The sequence below is a fragment of the Odontesthes bonariensis genome, chromosome 2 (assembly GCF_027942865.1).
Source record: "Odontesthes bonariensis isolate fOdoBon6 chromosome 2, fOdoBon6.hap1, whole genome shotgun sequence".
NCBI classification, from domain to species: Eukaryota; Metazoa; Chordata; class Actinopteri; order Atheriniformes; family Atherinopsidae; genus Odontesthes; species Odontesthes bonariensis.
Genome location: NC_134507.1, coordinates 5,365,491 through 5,388,874, shown reverse-complemented (window position 1 = coordinate 5,388,874; position 23,384 = coordinate 5,365,491). Strand labels below are relative to the sequence as shown.

The following is a 23,384-nucleotide window of genomic DNA, read 5'->3' as shown; positions in this document are numbered from 1 at the left end:
TGCTGCGTCCTGTGAGCCGAGTTCCAGCCTCGTTTTGGTGTTGATGAAGGTAGTCCGGCTAGTTGGCTGGGGTTTAAAAAATAAAGCGTTTTGCTTCTCAAAACAATTTGCGTTCAAAAGAGTAATACATTTGCATCACAAAATCATTATCTAGGAAAAGTCAGACCCCACAATCGCTTGGCGCTATTTTCTCTCCCTTGTATTACTCCGTGATTGCCACCTGACGATAGCCGCGCCTTTACGATGTTGACTGCTCGGAAGTCGGGGACTGCTCGGTCTGCTCGGTCTGCACGGTCTACACAGCCCGCAGTGATACGAAGGTAGGGAGAAAATGGTGCCAAGCGATTGTGAGGTCTGACTTTTTCTGGAGAACGATTTAGTGATGCAAATGTATTACTCTTTTGAACGCATATTTTTTTGAGAAGCAAATCGCTTTATTTTTGTAGCAGCCAACTAACCGGACTACCTTCATCAACACCAAAACGAGGCTGGAACTCGGCTCACAGGACGCAGCAGGGGTTAAGAAAATGTTCATAAATGATATTGCTGATATGGGATGTCATACAGCTTCATGTCAAAAGAGGCGAACTGTCCCTTTAAGATCAGATTTATTGTCATGTTGATACAGAAAAACACGAAATTTCTCCTCTGCATTTAGCCCATCCAGGTTAGCACCTGTTGAACACACACATGGAGACAGACGCCATAAACAGCTGGAGGTGGACGGCCACCCCTCCAGCTGTCAGCTCACCAATCTTTGAGTGGCTAGAGTGGGAATCGAACCACCGGTTATTGCACCTACTCCCGCCCCAGCTTGTGAGCCGAGTGGAAACATGCTAGCTGACTATAAAGATGCCAACATTCAGAAGTTAGAATAGTTCCCTCTTAGTTTTGTGTAGGGAGCAAGTTCTTAAGCTGCGGCCCTGAAAGGACGGCGTGCGGTCCGCTGCCCAAACTACGTACAAAGTGGTTTCGTTTTTCTAAAAAACATCTAAAACCTTTAACAGACAGAATTTGAGGCAGCAAGACATCCACTAAACCAGAGAGGCAGTTAAGCATTGCGCTGCGTTAGCCTTCCTTTTTATTAAACTTCTTAAACTTTTGGGAACTGAGGGTCCTAATTGTTGCAGTTTTTGTGTGTAAATTCTTGCTGAATACAAGATTCCAGCCGCTCTACAGTCTGTGGTTGTCGTCTGATTCCCCTCTTCATGATGCTTGATGCATGTTCAGCAGTAGACGGATCTGGACAGCAGGCGGTTCCAGATCTCCATGGAGAATACACGCCGTGTGTCTGCGATGCCGGGCTGTTTTCAGTCATGCAGAGCTGGGTCAGATCGACCTGCTGAAGTGACAACAGACCCTGAATGTTTTCACAATATTTTGCTCTGTCGATGTTGAAAGACCCTCTTCATTTGCAACCTTGTGTTGAGAAAGATAATTTCTTGGGCTGTTCAGGGATTCCTTCACGGACTTTTGTACGCAGTAGTAAGCCACGGCCGCTTCTTGCTCGGAAAGACGAAAGGCCGGAACGCACAGGTGCTGAGCACAGTACATCAAAACAGACGCTTCTGTTATTGTTTTTTTTATAACCGACCACGCTGTTCTATTTTTGATCCTCACTAAAAGACACATCTTTCAATTGTACCCAGGGGCGGTTTTAGGATCTGGTCTTTAGGGGGGCCCAGCCCCCAGTGCTCACAGAGGCACATTATTTCTCACTAATTGAGGCGAACTAGTACATTTATAAATTTTGGAGCCGTATTAGTTTTCCTTTGAGTAGTGTTTTCCCCTACAACATTCAATTTTGACCTCTTCATTTCAAAAGACTGTGGCTTGGACAAGGATAACAGAGAGTAAAGAGTTAAAACAAAAACAAATGCTAGAAAATAAATAAAATGGTCACTAAAATAATGCATGCTTGAGCAAAAAAATATGTTTTTGTATAATATAATATTTTAAAAATGTGCTGAGCCAGGGGGGTGGCGAGCCTTCTCACGGTGGGGCCTTGGCACCACTAAAAATACCCTAGCCTCTCCCCTGATTGTACCCATGCAAGTACATCCTCTGTGACAGCTCTTCTTCTGCAGTGCTTCAGCTATTTGGATGTTTCTTTTCTTCCTTTTAATACGGCACGTGTCGGACGTGTTTGTAAAAAAAATAAATAAAAATGGATGAGGAGAGATTAATCGGTGAAGTCGAGAAAAAACTGGAGCTCTACAACCCACAAGCCCGGTGAATCGCTTCAGAAATACCGCTCACAGAAGTCTAAACAAATGCCTCAGAGCGGCTGAGAACTTTTTTTTATAGTAAACGAAATCGCTCCTGTAGACCAAGGCGATGGCAGGACCCCCCCCCCCCCCCCCCCCCCCCTCCCGCTGTGGCTCTTTATTCTTAGGGATTTGCAAGCTGCAGCTTTTTCTGAGTACTTGCAACTTGTTGACCTCTGAACACACATCTGTTACTACAGTGACAGTTTGTGATTTGTACATAGCGAATGTTTATTCACTATTTTTATTTATTTTATTCCATTCTATTTGCTTGTTTTTACTACTTTAATTGTTTTCATATCTTTACTGTATGCTGCTGCAACAAAACAATTTCCCAAATTGGGATTAATAAAGTATTTATCTATCTATCTATAAAATATTCCACCGTTTGTCAGCGTTGGCATCTCCGTTGGTCATGACCAGAAATCCTCCGAACGTCGGATTATTTGTTGATGGTTTCTCTCCTTCCTCTGCAGAGCCAATACGGTGACCTCTGAGGATGATAAGTGCACAGGTCGCGTTCAACATGCCATAGACATGGAAAGATGTTGGAAGTAGCCGGGGGGGGGGGACTTAGTTTGACGTGTGATTTAGTTTCCAGGGAACATGGACGCATTTTGTCAGGATATAAATAAGAGAACTGTCTAAGCTTTCCGACCTCGTGCTTTACTTGCTTGTAAGAAGAGAGACATTTTCAGCTGATCCCTACCACCGCCGGTATGTTTTACAAAAGCACTGCCCCACTTTCTGACCTGTATTATATCTCAGGTCAGTAGGCTGAGCCCCTACTGTCAGACTGCCAGAGGAATAGAAAGGGAATAGCTCAGCATGCTATTCCACACCAGAGCTTTACAGTACAGAGCTGTGCCAGTGGAAAAAACAGCAGTCTTATGTGTGGTTACCGTGAGAGTGTGGGGTTATTTCTGTGTAACTTTCCCATTACCCTCAGGCCAGAGTGGATGTCAGTCTTGTATGGAGGTGTTGTGTGTGTGTGTATGTGTGTGTTTTTGTGTTTTATGACCTGCCATTGCAGGAGTCAAGTATCTGAGGTGTTAGCTGCTTCAGATGGAAGTGACGACTCCTGGCCCTTTGATATGGAGGACAGGCAGAGATGTGGGAACAGGGACAACACACACACACACACACACACACACACACAAACTCGCATAAGCAAGACACAGAAAGGGACAAAATGATCGGGATCTATTTCCCGTTCAGAGCGGCAGTTTGGTTGTAGAGTTTAAATTAAACTGGGAGTTTACCACAAGTTAGAAATAGAGATATTTAGTGTGGGAGGGGGGGGGGGACAAAGGAACACATTTTGGGTGTGTGGGAAGTGGCTTTTTTTGAAGATATCGAGTCAGCTGAAGCTCGTCTCCTCTTAGCTGAGACCCACACTAGGGCCATTGTCCTGGACAGGAAGAGCAAATCTAATTTAACCCCCTGCACTCCCCACCAGCATCATCACCACCACCACCCAAATACCTCCAGACTAATTGAGTCTGAAATCAAACTCCGCTCATCCTCGCTGGACCTCCAACACTGTCACAGGCTCAGGGCAGTAACAGTGGGATCATTTTTAAATATAGAGAACAGAAGGATTCGGATGGGATGGGGGATGGAAGCACTGATTAGAGTTCTGATTTGGAACACAAAATAGATCCAGAGTAAGAACTCCTGTCGTATATTTTAGATCAAAATAAAAAGATTACATGGAACTGAAAATGAACACCTTTATAATAATATTGATGAAATCAGTTTGGCTAGATTGGATGTCATTCATTGATCTTGCTTATTATAACTGAATTAGTTCCGAGTACCAATGCGAAGCTTCGGGCAAACCCCGACCCGAACAGGCCAACATTCCCTGCATCCTGTTGGGCTGAAACAAATAGAAGTAATGATAGATGTACAGTATCCAACAGAAGTAAGAAAACTCCTGTGCAGAAATGTTTAAATATCATCACAAGCTCGATGCTTTTATTTTTTTTTACGAGCAATAGTTCTAAAACTTTTGAGAAATTCTCTTGACAATTGGAAGAAATCCCAGCTAGTGAAGTGCGATGATATGTGTTTGATGAGTTTAACCCCATATGATTTACAGAAGGCATCGTGAATGCAGATGAAAAAGAAAAGAAAAAAAAGAAGTGAACGTTATGATCAAGCAAACTGTGTTGCTTGATTTAAAGCAGTAGAACATCTTTAAGGTATTTAGAGAGAAAGATGGACCTTTTTTTAGCAAAAAGCTTCTGGAAAACATTTGTTTGAGGAATTAAAGAACTTCCAGAAATGTGTGCAACACATGTATCCACCATGCGGATGGGGGGGGCTGTTTGAAAACAACGTGCTGAAAATCGTATGTCAAAGTTGCGGTGGACTTTTGTTAACAGTGCTAGCTTAAATGGATTTCATCCACAGCACTCTCTTCTCTCGTACTGCACATCTTGTAAAAATATCAACCTTGAGCTATTTCCTCCCAGTCATCTTCGACAGCGAAAACAACTCTTTTCCATAAGAGGATGGATATCGCACTTGTGTTTATATACATGTGCTTGTATGTCTGATCATAATCTCAAACTACAGGCAGTAGGCTGTTAGCTTAGCCTGTTTCTGTCCAAAGCTAACAAAAGCAGCCACTTTTGTTACCTTTGGACAGTTTTTTTTGTTTGTTTTTTTAGGATTTATTTTTTGTACTGTCAATACGTTTTAGATAAACTTAATGTTGTTAAAAGTGTTTCGTAACTGGACAGGCTAGCGGTTTCCTGCATTTCCTTTTGTGGTGTTAAGCTAAGCTACTGCTATTGATGGCTTTTTGTTTAAGCTACAGAGTTGACAGTGTTATTTATTATCTCATTCTACTCTCCAACTGAAAGTGACTTAGCTTAATTCTCAAAATGTCAGACTGTTAATGATATAAACTTGCCACTGATGTGTGAAACTCAACCTGTTCCAGTCACTTTCCCTCCGTTTTACATACCCTACAAAGGTAGTTGGTTTACACATTCTGCTGACGAGCCACTGTCGGTGAACTGTGACCACCCTGGGGTAACCCTACTTCTCGAACAGTAAAGCCAAAAAATGCTTGTGCAGAAAAATGCCATTCATATTATCTTTCCCCGCTGTTCATTCATCTGGATGACGCAGTTGACTGAATGTGAACAACCGGACAGAACTGAGAGACACTCATTAAACAGACGCTGTCCCATTTTAGCACAAGGCTCACTGAGCCGTTAAACTGGGGTTTGTGTCAATCATTTGAGCAGAAATGGTTAAAAAAACTGAAAAAAAAAAAAAATGTGCAGAAACTGGAGAATTACTCAACATCTGATTTTCAGCTATAACCTTTACTTTTGGAATAGAGAAGCTCTCATATCCCCCATCAGTGGAAACACAGGAGCAGAAATGGTTTTATGTGCTGCTTTTGCCATTTTTCACTCAGACAGCAGCACGGGGAATGAGATTTTAATTATTTGGCGGGTGGTGTGAAATGAAGTCACATGTCTGCAGTAATGATGGGTGTCTGCAGGCCCAGTTTCAGCGCGTGTACAGTGCGTGGGTCGCGGTACTCGAGTACCTTGCCGTGGCTATCTCACCATCTTAACTGTGAAACGGAGTTGGCCTCAGCACGCGGTTACACTTTGATCTAATAACAGTTGCACAACATCCGAGTGTTCACTACCCTTATATACTAATGAGGTACAGAAGCATCTCGTGCCCCTCTAAATACCGTGTCATGACTGAATAGTCTCAAGGAAAATTTGCATAACAGACATCTATGTCTGCATTACTTTAAGGTGCCCCTCCCTTTTTATGCATGAGGTTCGGTTTACTACTCCATCTTTGAAAACAGTCATTTCCTCTGAGGATGTGGGGCTGCTCTCTGAAGTTTAAAACCCTGATGTTGTCATTGTGAGTGTCTAATTAAGGATGCCTTTGAGTTGCATTACGAGAGCTGTAGGATCCAGGAAAAAAGAAAAAAAAAGAACGAGCTTTAGGGTTAATAATTGCTAAATCTACTGTCAGCTTAGAGGGCAAAAATAGCTCCGTTGCTCCTTTTTGCTGCTAAACTCTGCAGAAGAGAAGCCAAACAGCCTACAGCACATGATCGATGATCTGTAAATCCTCTTTGATAGGCAGTGAAACGACTCCAGACGATGGTTGGCTCTCTATGAAGGAGACAGGCAGGAGCCTCTGTCGGCCTCCTGCTGAGACAGCCATCGACTTGCATTTGATCCTTTTGACTGAGCTAACCACAAACTGGGCTTCATGACAAATGCTGCAACAGAGAGCTTCCAGCATATTGGCGGGCCATCATTTTTGTGTTAATGCTCGCCACTCCACTGGCATTGCTACTTTTGTTGTCATGTTTCCTGTTGTTGTTGTTGTTGGCCTTGGTCTCCGCTCTCCCAGAGGAAGTCGGGGCTGTAAAGCGTTTGTTTTGATTTCGCACCTCTCTCGCTATCTCGCACCTATGCTTCCTGAAGTCTCGGCTCCAGCGCAGCGTCTGCAGCACAACACCGCGTGTGTGTGACGTCCATTTGAAGATGGGGAAGAGGTGGCGGCGTGAGTTTCTGCTGCTGTTAGGAAAAAAAAGCTGAAAGTCTCCCTATCAGACTGGAACTTTTACTCATTTGTCTCATTAGATTGAGCAAATCTAGATCTTTGTGAGCCCCGCTTACAGCTCCAGGTTTGGGGGGATACAGCTGAAGGACCGTTTATGAAAGAGGGGGGGTGGCGGCGGAGTGGATGTGGAACCTGTAACTTGTTCCACATCCACAACCTGTAAAGATTTTGCAGAGAAATAACCTCCAACTGCAGCGAGCACGAGGACACCAGCACGTGGAAGAGTGCAGGGCGGGAAGTTTTTGAGATTTCTCTGATTTCACTGTCCTGACAGCCCACTGATAAAAGCCCCCGCACCCCTTATTCTCCACTCAGTGGGACATCTGACACCGCCCGCCCCCCCCCTCCAGCTGCAGAGGCTCAGCGTGGATCTACTGAAGAGCAAAGGTCCCTTTTAATTCAGCCGGGTGGCTTTAATGGCACGACTGTTAATAAGAAACAAAGCGGCTGCAGTAGCTCATGCAGACTGGTCTGGTTGTTATTAATTAATAGATCTCAGTCATTTGTTAATCAAAGGAATCATGCCGTTTCCTCATTTTTTTTGTCAAAAAAGACAAAAGTGTAGTGTGTTGACTGCTCATCATATGAGTTGATCACAACAGAAACCACTTTGTGGAGTGTATGAGTGTAGGAAACCATAAACAAATCTACAGCTTGAAATAAACTGCGCTGCAACAGGAAGGAAGTGAATTGATACAATGCAAGATAGGATTAGTAATGTGTGAGCGTTTCTCTTTGTTCTGGAGGTTTAAATGTGAAGAAGAGTGAGTCTGAAACGGTGCATTGGTTCTGCTGTACGTAGACAAACGGCTCAGTAATCCTGCGAGCGGCGACGGACGGAAATCAAATTACAACGTTGAGTATTTTGTCTGTTGAACTTTATTTTTGGCCTGTCTCAAGGCAAGTTTTTTTCAGATTTAAACTCTTATCACACCGTTGTCCTTAAACAGCAGCCACTGTCAGAAGTCGAGTTTCCATCAGCACATGTTGTTGCACATTTTGAGCTGCTGCAGAAAAAGACGTCCTCACACGAGCCCGGCGATTTGTCGAGGTACTTTGCGCCTCTTTTGAAAGAGTGTTGGCATGTTGGGGGAGACGGAAACGCCTGATGCTCATCAGGCCTGACGCGCCGAGCGTGATAATCACATGACCCATCAGGTGAAAACTGTTCACTTCTCCAGACAACAAACGTGGCCAATACTCCGTGAATTCTCTTCAATTAGGTGTGCATTTGATCTCTAATTCTCTGAGACATTTGTGGGTATCTTCTTCCTTCAAGATGCGTTTCTGGTTCAGCCAGGTTTCGACCAAAAAGACGCTGCTTGTCTTGTGATATGGAATTTCGTAAGTCGATGACTGATCGACAGCAAGGAGTCACAGGGAATCTTACAAAAGTTAAACCCAACTCTTCACCATTACCTCGCCGAGCTTGTATGTTTTTTTTGTATTCTCTTCCGGTATTCCCTCTCCTGTGTCTCTCTTTTGCTCTCATTGGCTGATGGCTCACTCACAAATCCAGTGTGCTCCATATTCCACAGTCCACAGGACTCGCGGGTCAAGTCTTTAAAGCGTCCACACATAATGATTGGAGGCTGCTCGTCGAACCGCTGATTTGCCTTAAATCGTGGCCCTCCAACCCTAAAGCAGCTTCTAAAGTCATACAGTAGATGTGTCAGTCTCTAAAAATGCAACCAAATATCTGAAAGGTTCAGTTTTTTTTATTATTTTTTTTATAAATGCTTAAAAGCTTTGGAATAGTGCAACTGTTGTACTTTTTTTTTTTCCACGAGTAGCAGAAGGTTCAGTTTTTCCCCTGACTGTGTCCATGCCCGGCTCTAACGTACATCAGAAGTGCCAGCGGACAGTGTGTGCACCAGTGGCTGGCAACTCCACACACACACACACACACACACACACACACACACACACACACACACACACACCATTCATGCACCATCTGATATTGTCATTGCAGACTGTCTCACAGTCTTTCACCACAAAACAATACGTGATTAGTGCTAAACTCGTAAAAGCGTGCACACACACTCGCAGCAAACACACACCCCGCTAACAGGGTGAAAGACTATCCCCTTGAGAAAGGGGGCATTTCACAGCAAAGGCTCCAGGAGCAAAATGGTGTTAAGCGATGTGTGAAACCTCCGTAGAAAAGTAGATAAACTGAACGCAGCTAAAATTTCCTATTATGTCCCTTAATGTTTTGAACGGGATGGGGTTGCGGACTGTTGAGGCTTGACTTCAGAGGTAGGACCGTCCCAAAGCGGAGCAGCTTTTTGGGTAAAGAAAGGAATTTGTCACTCAAGCTCTTAAACTCTTAAATCTCCTCTAATACACTGCAATCAACAGGCTCTAGTGTTCACAGAGCGGGTTTCCCTCCACGCTCAGACTTCAGGCTCTGCTCCGATTTTACGCCTCTTCTCTGAAGATGAAAAGCAATCTGGGTTCTCAGCTCTGTTGTGTGTGTGTGTTGTTTTTTTTTTTTTAACTGAATGTGTGCCGATGGGGGTTTGTATACCTCCACCTTCCCATTCCTCCTTCCTCTCTTCCCACAGTGGTAGTGTTTTGGCTAGTGGCTCTCAAAGTCTTTTGAAGTCTCTGGTGTTATCAGGGTGTCAGCTGTGGTGAGGATGGTCAAGGTTCGAGAAAAATACTCACACACACACACACACACACACACACACAAGGACAAGAAACCTCTGTCAGAGAGTGATTGTCAATATGTTTTAAGTATGTGTCCTTACACTCCAGCACATCACTGAAAGTAAAAAAAAAAAGAAAGAAAGAAAATAACTTCACGTTGACGCATCCATCTTCTTCCAGCCATTCATCAACACGTAAACAGCGCACCAAGGGCAACGTTTTCAGTTTAAGTGCATGTTGGTGTAACTTTCAGAATATTTTTGAATCCACTCACGCACACCCTAATGATGGCTGGTTATATGAGTTATAGTTTTGTTTCTCGGAAGGCCATCCAAGCCCAGAGAAAAGAAACACGCACATACACACTTGCACTAAGTTTGGATCACGGTGTCAGCCCCGTGTCATTCAGAAACTGCAAATCCGCGAGCTCCAACGCTTTCAGACCCACAAGAAACGAGAAATCTAGTGAGGGTAGACATGATTTTTTTTTTTTGCAGCATCCTCAACACCTCACCACTCAAAACTCCTGCCTTATTCATTTTCTTTTTTTTAAACTAACCTGGATCATTTTTTTTTATTTGATCGTCCTCAAGTCTGAGTTTTTACCCTGTTCATGGAGATTCTATTTTATTCATTAAAATGCAAATGTTATCATTGCTCTATGATTTATCTACAGACACTGATTTATTTTTAAGTATTTATTTCAGTTTGGGTGTTAGTCAGACTTTGTGTATAATTATGTTAGATTTAGGGACACGCCACTATAAGTAATGTTTTTCCTGGCTTGCCTCAGCTGCTCACAGCACACAGTGGGCTGGGTCGATATCATTCACATGCACTCTGGAAGGAATATTAAATCATAGAAATACATGTTTATGTTTATGCATTTGGCAGACGCTTTTATCCAAAGCGACATTTGGCATTTGAATGCCAATTCGACATTGCGAATAGTTCAGGTGCGTTAGACTTATGACAAGTTTTTGCTCAATGTTTTCCCTACTTGCCAATAGATTTCAATTAGATCGCTCGAGAAGTCCACTAATTACAGTTAATTTTCCAATCATTAAACGTTGGAATCATTGTAGAGTCGAAGGAGAAGAACTGACCTGGACACCAGTTTTTTTGTAAATTCATTTTTCACCAAGGTACAGCTGTGTCTACGTGTGTTCTTACTGGAGAGTGAAGCATGAGTGAATTGGAATAAAATATTTTCTAAGGTTTGATTTAAAGACATATTAGCACCTAATAACAGTCACATTAAACTTATTTTACTAACAGTAAATGGCAGCTAGGCTCAGTCTAGGTGGACTTTAGCATGATGAATACATTGATACATAGTATTTTCTTGAAAAAGGTTATCACAAAATATTTGCATTTCAGTAAAAATGAATGTTAGCTTGAGCATTAGATTGATAAGGTAAATGTTAGCTTGAGAAAGTAGATGTTAGCTTGACAGATGTGGAAGCTAGGCTCAGTCTTGGTAAATTGGTAAATAAGTTAGTATGTGAAATTACTTTCAAATTACTTAGTTATCAGTTCTTGGTATTTAAACTGTACCTGCTGAGTTTTTTTGTCTTGCCAACTTAACACTTTAGCAAAATATGGGTTAGCTTGTTATTGCATGACCCACCGCGACTGAAAACTTGATTAAGCGCTGTTTAGTAATATAAACAAAGATTTTATATTATATTTGAAGAGAACTCAAATTACAAAGCAATTTGACAGTAATATTAGAAAATGAAATAATGACGGGTATAACTTGGAGTGCACTGAAAACTCTACTCATTGGAAGTAGCATTAAAACCACTTCCTTTGAGACGGATATATTTGTTCATGTGTGCATTTATAATAGAACCAAATCATATTTACAATGATCAGATTTAATGTATCACTCATTAAATATATATCACTCCTCTCTGCTCGACTGCTTTTTCTAAATTGGCTTTGTATGCATAAATTGAACTAATTTGGAATTTGATTATATGTATTTGATTGGATTACAATGAATTGGATTCTAATTGGCTTCTTCCCACATGCTGGAAACGTTTTTGCTAAAATATCTCTTGGTTGAGTATCTCACGACTAATTTAAGGCGGCTAATTGGCTAAAACATTTAAGTGTTACTGAAGTTACTTTTTTTTGTGAAGTGAATGCAACTTTTTTGTTCCCCTTGTTTCTCAGATGACGCAGGTGTGTCCGTGTGTCCTCCAGCGGCCCTGAACTTGGGCGTGGAGCTCCTCTGTCGGCTGTTGGCGCTGTGGGGGCAGGTGGGGGCGGGGGTCCTCGCTCTCACACAGTGGCTGCTGGGAGACGAGGACGGCAACGAGGACGGCAACGATGACGACGCTGATGATGAAGCTTCCTGCCTGGTGAGCATATGATCGTGTAACTCTTGATTTTCATGGATTCGTCACGGTGACCAGACAAGATAGCTATGTGGCAAAAAAAGAAATCATTTTTTATGATGCATCGGGATGTCATAAAAAAAAAACGACCTCAGATTAACAAAAAATATGTGACATGCTACACTGTCATTATATAATTAACAAAAGCTAAATCAAAATGCAGAAATTGGAGGGAAAAAACCCCAAAAACCCAGACCTTACAGGCCTCAGTTAGCGTGTTAGCTGTTTGAGTTCATGACAGAACAATTAGAGACGGACTAAACAGGCAGATGTTTGCTCATAACGCACAGCACCACAGGGCTCGTTTAGGAACTCGTACGGTGAAAAATTATTACTGTTTTCTTTCATTGAGTTTTTCTGTTAAACACCATATCAAGCCTGCGGGTTTTGGCTTATTTAAAGTTTAGAATTACACGGACATGTAGGTCATTGTTCTTGTTTTGTTCTGCTCACACAAATAGTCAAAATAGCAGAGTCCCTTGGGACACCACAGTCTTCTCTCCGCCCACATCTATAGCAGCTGACGCACTGCAAGAAACAACTCTGAGCGATGGGATTGGAAATGGCCACAAAGATGAGGTCGAGAATTCTTATGTCGGCACGGCTCGGTGTTTGTTTGTTTTCTTTCTACAAATTCTGAATGACTCGTAATTGCAACAAAAACTAATGATTTTTGTTCAGCTCTTTGGAGCATTTTAGTGTTTTTGAGCTCGTTGTTTTGTTTTTTTCCGGCCCAAAGCTCGACTGTTTGGGGGTTGAGTCTTTCTGTTTTCATCAAACGCAGATCCAGCTACAGCAGGCAGCCGCTGTTAGAAAAAATAGAACAATGTGCCACGTCCACGGCACCAAATACAGGGTGGCCGCGGGTCCTTAAAAAGTCTTAAATCAATTTTCCTGAAAATAAGACCTTAAAAAGTATTAAATTGTCTTAAATTCAGATTGCAAGCATTTGTTCATGGGACTTAAATGTTCTGAAAATATTGTAATAAATTTAATTTAGGACAGTGATGACATTTTTGTGATCTTTTCGCATGACACACATTTAGTCGATGTTCTTAAACTCAACCGTCATTTTACCATACTGTCAGTGTGTTTACTTGGTATTTCCATCGTACGTTTGGTCTTAAATTTCATTTAGAAGTGGTATTAAAAGGTCTTAAAAAGTCTTAAATTTAACTTGTTTATACCTGTATACACCCTGCAAATAACAGACAAACACGGACAGCAACGGGCTGCACAAACAGCACAGCGCGTGGCACTTAGAGACAAAATAAAGTAACACTGCACAGAATCAAAGCTCAGTTTAATTGACCCCTTTTTTGTTGTTGTTGTTGTTGTTGTTGCTTTGAGCAGGATGAAGAGGACTTTCTGTTTGAGAAGGGGGATCTGAACCTGTGGGCCGAGCCGCTCCAGTGGGTGAAGCTGCTCCACCGACACCTCGGCGCCCTCATCCTGAAACTCCAGCAGGAGCCCGAAGCAGAAACTGCAGCGTCCGATCAGGTGCACCTGCTCCGCTGCCAGGCCCGAGCCGAGGCCCTCCGGTCCCAGCGGGCCCTGGACGGCCTCCCCGCCCTGCCGCAGTTCTCCTGCCCCGCGGAGCACGGCCGGCTGGCGCTGCGGCATCACAGGGCCGCGCTGGCTCTGGATGCGCTGGAGAGCCTGAGCTCCTCCAGTTAGCGGCGGCAACCGTCACCGTAGCGACTGTTGTTTACTTTATCGTGAAAGATATTTCAGTTAAGTTATTACATAAATGAACCTCAATGAACCACCGCATGATAACACAAACTGGCTTTGTGGAGAAGCCTTTTAAGAAATAAAGGAAACGAAGGGAATGGTAGGCTCTTTTTTTTTTTTTTTTTACATGGTACCCTCTACAAACTGTATGTTTTTATAAATGTTGCTCTCATTGATCACCAGGTGTGTTTTTAATTTGTGTGATTAAATGTCTTTCCACCTTTTTTTTGTCTTTTACCTTGAAATGAAAGAGAGAAAAAACCCCAAATGGTTCATTCATTTAATGTTTGTGGGCATTTCTTGCAGTGATGAATAATTCACTCCAGAGTTTGTCCTCTGGTGCACCGCTGTTCTCCTATCATGACCAATCTGAGCGGCGGCGCCCGCTGGTCAGCGGGCTCGCTCAGCTCGCTGCCGGGCTTCTGGGTCACAACAAAACAACTGTGCGCCTCGGGCTTCCAGAGCGAACCTCAGCGGCGCGCCTGTGCAGCGGGCCGAGCTTTACGGCCGAGACGTGGGGCTTGTGAAAGCGAGTGTTTGCGCTGACACGTCACCAGGGCTGTATTTCAGTGTGCTCTTTGACTTCTTCTGTATGTTTATACGAGGTGTTGTTTTCCTGTGATATTTAATTTACTGCAGGATTCTTCCCATCGGACTGCGTTTTTATGCTTCCCTCTAGTTTTCCTGGTTATGTAATTAGGAGGCAGGCACAATGGACTACTGTCCTCTCTGAGTGTGTGTGTGTGTGTGTGTGTGTGTGCGCTGCCCTCTCGTACAGCTGGACCCTTCTCTCTCCCTGGTAGCCATGTTCCCCGCTACAGTAAAACTGACGTAATGTTTTGGAACAACTCGACACATCCCCCAATAAAAACAGAGCCGTGTGATGGGAGAGCGGTTTCTGTGGAGGACGTGTTCGAGGGATTTCTCAGGAGCCTCGCCGTGTCTGTCTTTCACATTAAACTATTTATCACAACTTTGCAAAGCGCAAATAGACCTGGGGCAGCCCTCAGCCTAATTTTAGGGTTGGTAGTAGTAGATTCCAAGCTCTTATGTCACTTGTTTTTCCCTTGTTGCTATTTTTCCCTTTTTTTTTTTTTTTTTTCTTCTTAAACCTCCCTTCGTACATCTCTAACCAAACCATTCAGCACTTTAAAGCATATTGAATCATGTCACAGCAAGAAAAACTCATAGCCACTCTTCTAATTAGGATAACGTATGGAAAAAGACTAGCAGTGTCGCACAAACCGGCAATTTTGGGTGATATGTGTTGCACTGTGTCTCATTTCATTATTGCCCTCCTGACTAAAATATCTGCCTTTTCAGAGCCCCAATACAGAGTCCCATCCTCTGCTGCCAACTCTGCAATCTTTCCACTGTGGTTTTTTGAAACTTGACACAACTCCAAGAGCAGACTGAGAGAAGTTTGACATTTTCATGTGAACATTCTGCCATCCCGGGAAGGTCACGTCACGCTGAGACTTGCACTCTTTGACTTGACAAAAGAGGGACCGTGGCTTTTTTTTTTGCTTGTTTGTTGAAGGGGCAAGGAAACGTTTTAACAGCACACTCTTCTTCTCGTGTTTGATGCTTAACGAGGCAAGCAAAACTCGGCTGAATGTACCTTTAAAGCCTGCTCCGCGTCTGCTCGGCAGATGGCGCCTCAGACTTTCCGCAGCCTGTTCGCGCTTTGGCCGCACGGGGGCAGTGTTGCTCTGCCGTCCCACACAAACATCCTCCATTCCTCCAGTCTGGGCTCTGACACTTGGAAAAAAACAAGTTAGAGTAACTTCAAGAGATTCAGCTGAAGCAAATCTTTTCAGTGTTCTAATGATTGCACGTTTTTTTTTTTTTTTTTTTTTTTAGAAGTATACAAATTTCTATTTGAGAGAATGAACGTTTTTAGCTCTGAAACGACACAAAAAGTAGGCCATGTGAGGCATTAACTGGCCGTTTTTTTCCATGTGTTGGACTGGAATAGGCTTCTGTTGCACTGTGGAAGCTGATTATGCAATCAGTGGATTCTAAAAATTGTCCTGCACTCTGCCTGGACTCATATTTGCGGTCTCGGCCCATCCACAGGGAGCGAAAGGGAGGGAGAGGCGCAGTTTCCTTCCATTACAAATACATGTGTCCAGCTTCCAAGTTGCGCTGCTCCAGAGGCAGAAAGGAAAGCTGGAGGGTTCAAAACCCGGGGCTGTGTTGGGCCTCGACCAAACTCTCACTCCCCATCATTTCAGCTCACTTTATGGGGCTTTTTTTGCGTAAAAAGACGCACCAAACACACACACACACAGCCCCCGTGTTTTTGTTTTTTACTCTGACTGGAGGGACCTGAGGGTGAGGATGGGTGTAAATGACTCGCAGACTTCCCGTCATGGTACAACATTCTGTCTCAGAGAGTCAAAACCAAAGAGCAAAACCCACTTCCACAAAATTGGTTGTGTGACGACGAAAAATAAAAAAAAAATAGAAAAGTTTTCGGGTGTGTGTGGAGGGAGGAGGGGGGGGGGAGTCTGGGGTTGGATTTCAAGGCGTGGTGTTGTTCTTCTCTTCACCAACCGGCGCAAAGAAAGAAGTTTTTTTTCGGAGAAGAGGGGAGGAGGCGGCTCCTGGCAAAAGTTTTCACCGACTTCATCTGCCCCTCCCCGGCCGCAGTCAGGCATTTATACCCATGCGGAAAGGTTAGAAGCTCACAGTGAAGCACTCAGGTTCAGCGCTTCTTGTGGGGAGGAGATATAACCACCTACAACTCTACAATACAAGCCTTTCCCACTCTTTATCCTCCCCCCTCCTTTTTTCCACGGACTAAAATCGCACGTTAAACGCTGAAGACAACTTTTCAAAAACTTTTTTTTTTTTTTACCCTTCTTCCCCACAACCAAAACCAGTCGTGGCACAAACTACCGTTCGGCGCATTCAGGGATCCTGGTCGGTCCTCCATGAAAGACGCAACGAGGCAGCAAATTTGGGGAAAAGAGATGTCAGCGACCGTCTTGTCCGCTTTCTACGACATGGACATGCTGTACAAGGTAAAACCCTTTAACCAGAAACACTTCTGCTCTCTTTGGTTGTTGCAATTTGAGGGGAATGCCTCGCAGCTGATTTACGCGTGGCGCGCAGAGCATGCGTTCAGCTGCAACAAGTTGCAAATCTGCAGGCAAAGTCTGAAGCATAACCCTCATAGAATTGGGACAAATCTGCATCGCTAACTTTTGTTTTCTCTCCAGCAGCAGGATAAGGGCATGAACATGAACGCCCTGCACATCAACAGCATGCTGGATAAGAAAGCGGTGGGGGCCCCGCTCACCGCTCCGGGCTCCGGGGGCTCCTTCGCTCCGGGATTTTTCCGCAGAAACTCAACCAGCAACATGGAGGCGATGAACAACGGCAACAAATACTCCTCGATGAGCTCCTACAGCAGCCTGAAGGAGAACACGCCGATCAGCAGCAACAGCAGCAGCAGCAGCGCCACGGCTCTCATGAACAAGGAGAACAAGTTCCGCGACCGCGCTTACAGCGACAACGTGGACCGGGGCGCGCTGCAGCAGAAGCCCGGCTCCCAGATCAACTCCACCCGCTACAAGACCGAGCTGTGCCGGCCCTTCGAGGAGAACGGTTCCTGCAAATACGGGGAGAAATGTCAGTTTGCCCACGGCTACCACGAGTTGCGGAGCTTGTCCCGCCACCCCAAGTACAAAACGGAGCCGTGTCGCACCTTCCACACCATCGGCTTCTGCCCCTACGGGCCCCGGTGCCACTTTATACACAACGCCGACGAGCGCCGGCCCGCTCCCCCGTCCAACGCCAACATGCAGGCGGGGGAGAGCCGGTCGGCTCGGGAGATTTGCGGCTACGGCCAGAGAGACGTCCTGCCGCAGCAGCAGGTCGGCTACACCCAGAGGGACAGACCAAAGCTCCACCACAGCCTCAGTTTCTCCGGCTTCTCCACCCACCACGGACTCGAATCCCCGCTGCTCGACAGCCCGACGTCCCGGACCCCGCCGCCTCCCACCACGGCCTCCTCCTGCACCTCCGCGTCCAGCTTCTACGACGAGGTCCTGTCCCCCCACTGCATCAACAGTGCCTTCTCTTTCCCAGGCCAGGACTTAAAAGCCTTACTCGCCCCCCTGGCCGTGCACACCCCCGGCGGCTACGCCAACAACCACTCCACCGGTGCCTACTACGGGAACATGCAGAGCGGCGTGTGCCCGTCCTCCCCTCCGACCTTCAACATGAGCCACTTGCAGGTGCTGCGCCGCCTCAACGAGTCGCCGGTGTTCGAGCCTCCTCCCAGCCCGCCAGACTCGCTCTCTGACCGGGAGAGCTATGCGAGCGGGTCCCTCAGCTCTTCCGGGAGCCTCAGCGGCTCCGAGTCCCCGAGTCTGGACGCTGGAAGGCGTTTGCCAATCTTCAGCAGGCTGTCGATTTCTGATGACTAATAATGTTTTGTTTGCTTATGGATTATGGACGGGTCAGGGGTGTCTGAGGAATCAGGAGGGGTGTTGTTGAGTAAGACTGTCCTTCAAGCAGAGGATCCCAAGTTTAGCTCCCTCACCCCCCCCACCCCACCCCCTCCCTGGCCCTTGACCCTATTTCAGCAGCCTCCACCATGCTGATGTGCCTCTGAGCAAGACTTTGTATCCCCACCAGCTCCAGGGGTGCTGGCCCCGCTCCGACCTCCCTGGAAGGGGGCAAGAGACGAGTTTCCCCCACAAGGATCAGTTAAGCTTCATACAGTTTCCAGCGTCCTTGCCCTGGCATTTGTGTAGTTTTTCTTTCTTTCTTTCTTGTATGTAATATAGTTGTATTAAAACCTAGATAGCAAACAGAAGGCATTCCATCAGTGCCTTGCCCAAGGGCTCGTGGCAGCCCCCTCTCCCTTATTGCTCTATCAGGCAAGCCATGCTTTTCCTGGGATTAGATGTGTGTGACATGACTTGACAAGAAGAGACTATAAGCGGTTTCAGATTTCCTCCCATCCTGCCAAGAATATGCCTTGACTTAAAGTAACATTTTTCTCCTTTCTTTTATTTTTATCAAAGTGTTGTTTTTTTTTCCTCCTTCTTCTTCTTCTTCTTTCCTCTCTGAAAGCTTCAACTTCCATTCCAGATCTGCCTTCTCCCAGCGCCACCCAGTGGTTCCTGTAACGTGTTGCTTAGTTAAAAAGCACTCTTGAGTTGGGTTTGTTTGGGGAAATCACTGCTGATGGTTGAATATATATTTTTTTAGCTGTTTTTTTTTTTTTTTTTGAGTGATTTACATAGCGGTGCATAACTGGCTGTGGACTATTTAACTTATTTATTATCTTGTGAAAAAAGTATAGGCTACATTGGTAATTTGTGTCCATACTGTATTTATCAAGTATGATGAAGCAATAGATCTATATTCTTTTATGTTTAAATTATGATCGCCATTATTAATCTGCATAAAGTGGAGTGTATGTTCTTTTCACAGTAATATATATATTGTTTTTCTCTTTTTTTTTTCTTTTTTTTTTGTAACTTCACTTGGTTATTTTTATTGTAAATGAGTTAAAACAAACAAAAAAATCTTAATTTAAGAGAACGTATGTGATATTTATTTCATTAATTTTGTTTCCTTGTTTACGTTTATTAAAACAAAAGTTTGCGTGATTGCTGTTTGCTCCTGAGGTTGTGTGTCAGTGCTGTAGAAGGGCTTTTTTTCCCTCCCTTTTTCTCAATCCCTACATAGATGTTTCTGTAGAATGTTATAGAGGTTGTACAGACCGTCCAAACCCGTTCTTTTTTTTTTTTTTTTTTTTTTGATCTAGATCAGACGTTTAAGTGACAAAGAACCCAAGTCAATAAATTAACCAAAAAGTATTTTTTGTTTTCCTCTCCTGTTTGCACGAGGTCACACTGTGATTCCAGCCACGTGCTAAAGAATGTAGCATCCCTTGTGCCCCAGTATTATTATGTAGTGTCTATGGGGTTCACCATCTTTACATGCCTTAAAATTAACCAAATAAAGTATTTTTCCTACATGGCATATTTTTATATTCAAGTTGAACTGAATGTAGTGTTGGATTCTGAAACTTTTTTTTTTAAGGTTGTTACCACTCAGACACTCTGACAAAAAGCAACCGTAACCTTTAAAGTCCCCATTCCTCTTTTGATGGCCTTCTTTTGGTGTTTTTTTTTTTTTTCTTCCTTCTCTTCTTTTGTTTTTTGATATTGAAATCTAGTCTTTTGAGAGTTTGCTGGAGAGGGAAGTGGATGAACACGTTTGGTTTTGTACATAGTAGGTACAGGGGGATGCGCACTATGTACTTTTGACTACTTTATCAGAAGTAAAGCTTTTTGAATGTAACAAACGGACAAAAAGACAACGAGAGTTGTAATGAGTTTTTTTTTCTTTTTTTTTTTTTGGCGGGAGTCAGTTCACTACAAATTGAGTGTGAGACTGTTAACTTTGTACTGTACATTTTTTTGTAGTTCTCCCAATAAAAGTCATTTTGAAAGGAAAAAAAAAAAAGTTCAGATTGTGGTTTCCTACAAATGTAAGTGTGAAGACGCAACAGTTTGTGATGTAAATACATGTGCAGCTCACAGAGAGCAGCCTTCCTCCTGCGGTCTAATAAGCCTGCAGGCAGTTGGGTGAGAGTAGCCCAGCCGCAGCTGCCCCTTGGCACTAGTTGGACTGGGACCCGGGAGGCTCGCTATACATAAAGAAATGTGCTTCCTTAAATAAGCTGTAGGTTTTTCAAACATAGAGAAGCCTCAGCACTAAATGTGTAGCGTTCTGCCGCAGACTCGGGCCGATGAGCAACGCTCCTGCCATGTGAGCGGAATGAGGACAGGAATTTAGAAATGGAATGTGTTCAGGCGTGCAGAGCCACAGGAACGTCGGCTAAATGTGTTGATGGCTCAAGCCTGAAGAAAAGATGTTAATCTTTTTATAAGTTGAGCTCTATGATAGTCTTGTAATATAAAGGGCCCTCTCCACATCCCTGGAGAGCAGCCAGGGGAAGTTTATATGAAGCTGGCATGGAAGACGCGCTCAGATAACTCACTTATGTGTCAATACAGCGAAGTACTTAAGGATTATCAGCTACTATTATAGAGCGTCTTGAATAGTTCCGTATCATGGAGCATTAATATTTGTGAAATTTTACTGCAGCTGCACGATGTGGAGCCTGTTTTTCTAATTCAAATACAGGCAGCAATGTCAGGGTGAACAAAAAGGGCATTTTAGTCATTTCAGTTATGTTGTTTTATGTAAGGCAAGGCAAGTTTATTTGACTTAATTCAACTACAAGGCGATTCAAAGTGCTTTACAGAGACATTAAAACAGTAGAAATAAAAAGCATGATTTAAATTTTAAACAAAAAAGAAAGAAATAAGAACAATAGATAGAATCAGGAGTTAAAATGTGATTAAGTTTTGAGCTTTATTCAAACGCAGCTGAAAATAGGTGTGTCTTCAGCCTGGACTTAAACACACTGAGTGTTTCAGCTGATCTGAGGCTTTCTGGGAGTTTGTTCCAGACATGTGGAGCATAGAAGCTGAATGCAGCTTCTCCATGTCTGGTTCTGACTCTGGGAACTGATAAAAGACCGGATCCAGATGACCTGAGGGGTCTGGAAGGTTTGTATGTAAATACTAAGAAAACTAAGTAACCGTCAAATAAATGCTGGAAAAAAAAGTTTTCATCCGAACCGGTCGAACAGAAGACGAGACGAATACTAGCAAAGCACGAGCGCAGATGTGGTCAGTGACACGACAAAGTGCTGCGCTTCAATCTCATTTATATGACTCCTGAACGTTGCCTGACTCATAAGCAATCTGGCAGAAAGCAGTGGTGTGAGAGATATCATTGTGTGCTGAGGTCAGAGATGAATCTATCAACACCGGCCATCGGCTCATAACTGATTAACCCCGCAGCTGTAAATGTGTTTCTACTATCAGTCAGCTGAGCGCTGAATAAAGGGATGGGGAGTTCTGTCCCCAACCAAGGCGTTGCATTCGGCCGCATCTAGACCGACTAAAAGGTCGACCCATTTCTCATTATGAGTTTGTTATTGTGGCTGGATTTCCAGGAGCCTTTCAAAGAAGAATCGTTTTCTGTGGGGCTGCTCCAGTCAGTTATCGTCAGGAGCAAAGGCATTAAGAAAATAAAGGGCCCGGGAGTCATGTGGTGCTTGGAGTTCACGCCAAGATAATGCGAGTCGATAAGGGCCTTGGCAAATATTTACTGTGTCCTAAGGATTTCATAATGAAGTGTTTATCGGAGCAGAGCCACAAGGCTGCACAATGCACCGAGGCCCTGCCAAGAAGGATACGCGTACCTGTGACTCAGTGTGTGTGGGAACGCGACTGTGTGTGTGTGTGACTCTTCATCTCAATCAGCATATGATGTTTGATGGACTGTATTAAAGTCATATATGTTATGTCTTAAAGGGATTTTGGTTTTCTGTGGAGGATGTGTACGCAGCTCTGTTCGCATACACGCATGAAGGGGTCTCGCTGGTTAATGGGCTCTGGAGCTCCGACAATGAAAGGAAACACTCTCTGACTTGTGATTAGGACAGGAAGAGTCCCGCTTCCTGGCCACCACCCATTTCCACCTCTTCTTCGTCCTGCTGTTTTTTCTCCTCCTTCAGCTTCCCCTCTCCTCTGTAGTGGCGGCTGACGGCTTCTGGAAGTTACTATTTGTGTTCCACTGCTGCTCTGGGAAGCCAGGCGCTCGTCCTGGTATTGTTTTGGCATGCACAGCCCAGACCCGGGGTCAAGTGGTGATAGCATATAACTTTTAAAGCTTTTTTGTATAGAATATATGAGTGCCAGGTGGATGGAAGTTTGCCAAACAGAAATCAGGCAGCTGAGGCTGTTAATTCTCATTTTTCTGCCTAAAGCGTACAATTAGTCTCTGATAAGGCCTTAACCTTCCATTTGATCTGATTTTTCCAGCAGGTTTTGTGTCTGCTGATTTATGTAGAAAATTACATTTAAGCAAGAGGTTCCTATCCTTAACGAGCTATAATTGCAAGTAATATCTAAAAGTGAAAGTTTAATTTCTTCTTCTAACGGGGAGAGCTGCTGAAACTCCCTCCCTGAGTCACCCTGGTGTCATAAATCAACCCTTGAAAGTCCCTTCTGTGCTTACCTGTGACTGTCAACTTTGTCTGACCCTATTCTGGCTTCACAATGAAACAATGTAGGCATGAGTCTTTGTCTGTGGAGCTGGCTTGAAACCCCACCCAGCAGGAGCTACAGCCTCAAACAGATGCCTCACTTTCTAGAAGCATTAAAATAAAGAAGATCAAATTTCAAAAAGAAAAAAAAAAGGTTTTAGCTTAGAAGCTAGGGTTGTTAATTTGGTCGCAACATTAAGTAATAAAAAGTCTGATAATATTTAAGTCTGTCTTAAGTCCATAGGAAAGCTGCCAAGAGAGATAAGATAGCTACAGTCTAATATGGTGCATTGAAAAGTGTGGATACTGAGGAAGTAGGAGTCATGAGAGGCCTGAAACTTAAAGCACAATAAATAACACATTCATCCTCATATTCATGTAAAGCTGAATTCTATAAATAATTCAAATGCCTACCTTTTTCAGAAGCTACATTTGCTATAGTGTAACAATAGAAAATGTAGACAATCATTATATTACCAGACCAAATATGTGATATTCACATTTGTTATTAGCTAACATTAGCAACCATAAGCTACTCGTATA

General features: G+C 43.9%; 2 protein-coding genes across 4 annotated transcripts in view; both read left to right on the top strand.

Annotated features, from left to right (window-relative positions):
- The window catches only part of thada (THADA armadillo repeat containing), a 128,802-nt gene extending 114,891 nt beyond the window's left edge, over positions 1–13,911 (top strand). For both annotated transcript variants that reach the window (XM_075474637.1, XM_075474639.1), the window contains 2 exons: positions 11,730–11,917; positions 13,307–13,911. In XM_075474637.1, coding sequence (XP_075330752.1) covers positions 11,730–11,917; positions 13,307–13,630 — 512 coding nt within the window. In that variant the 3' untranslated portion in view covers positions 13,631–13,911. The remainder of the gene's footprint in view (positions 1–11,729; positions 11,918–13,306) is intronic.
- Positions 13,912–16,326: 2,415 nt separating this feature from the next.
- On the top strand, positions 16,327–19,766 carry zfp36l2 (zinc finger protein 36, C3H type-like 2). Of its 2 annotated transcripts, none has more exons than XM_075474641.1 (2): positions 16,327–16,716; positions 16,918–19,766. In XM_075474641.1, the coding sequence occupies exons 1-2, from the start codon at positions 16,627–16,629 to the stop codon at positions 18,124–18,126; spliced, it is 1,299 nt and encodes a 432-aa protein (XP_075330756.1). In that variant the 5' UTR covers positions 16,327–16,626; the 3' UTR covers positions 18,127–19,766. The 2 variants fall into 2 exon arrangements, with proteins under 2 accessions (XP_075330756.1, XP_075330755.1); XM_075474640.1 differs by having other exon boundaries at positions 16,915–19,766.
- Positions 19,767–23,384: the final 3,618 nt, after the last annotated feature.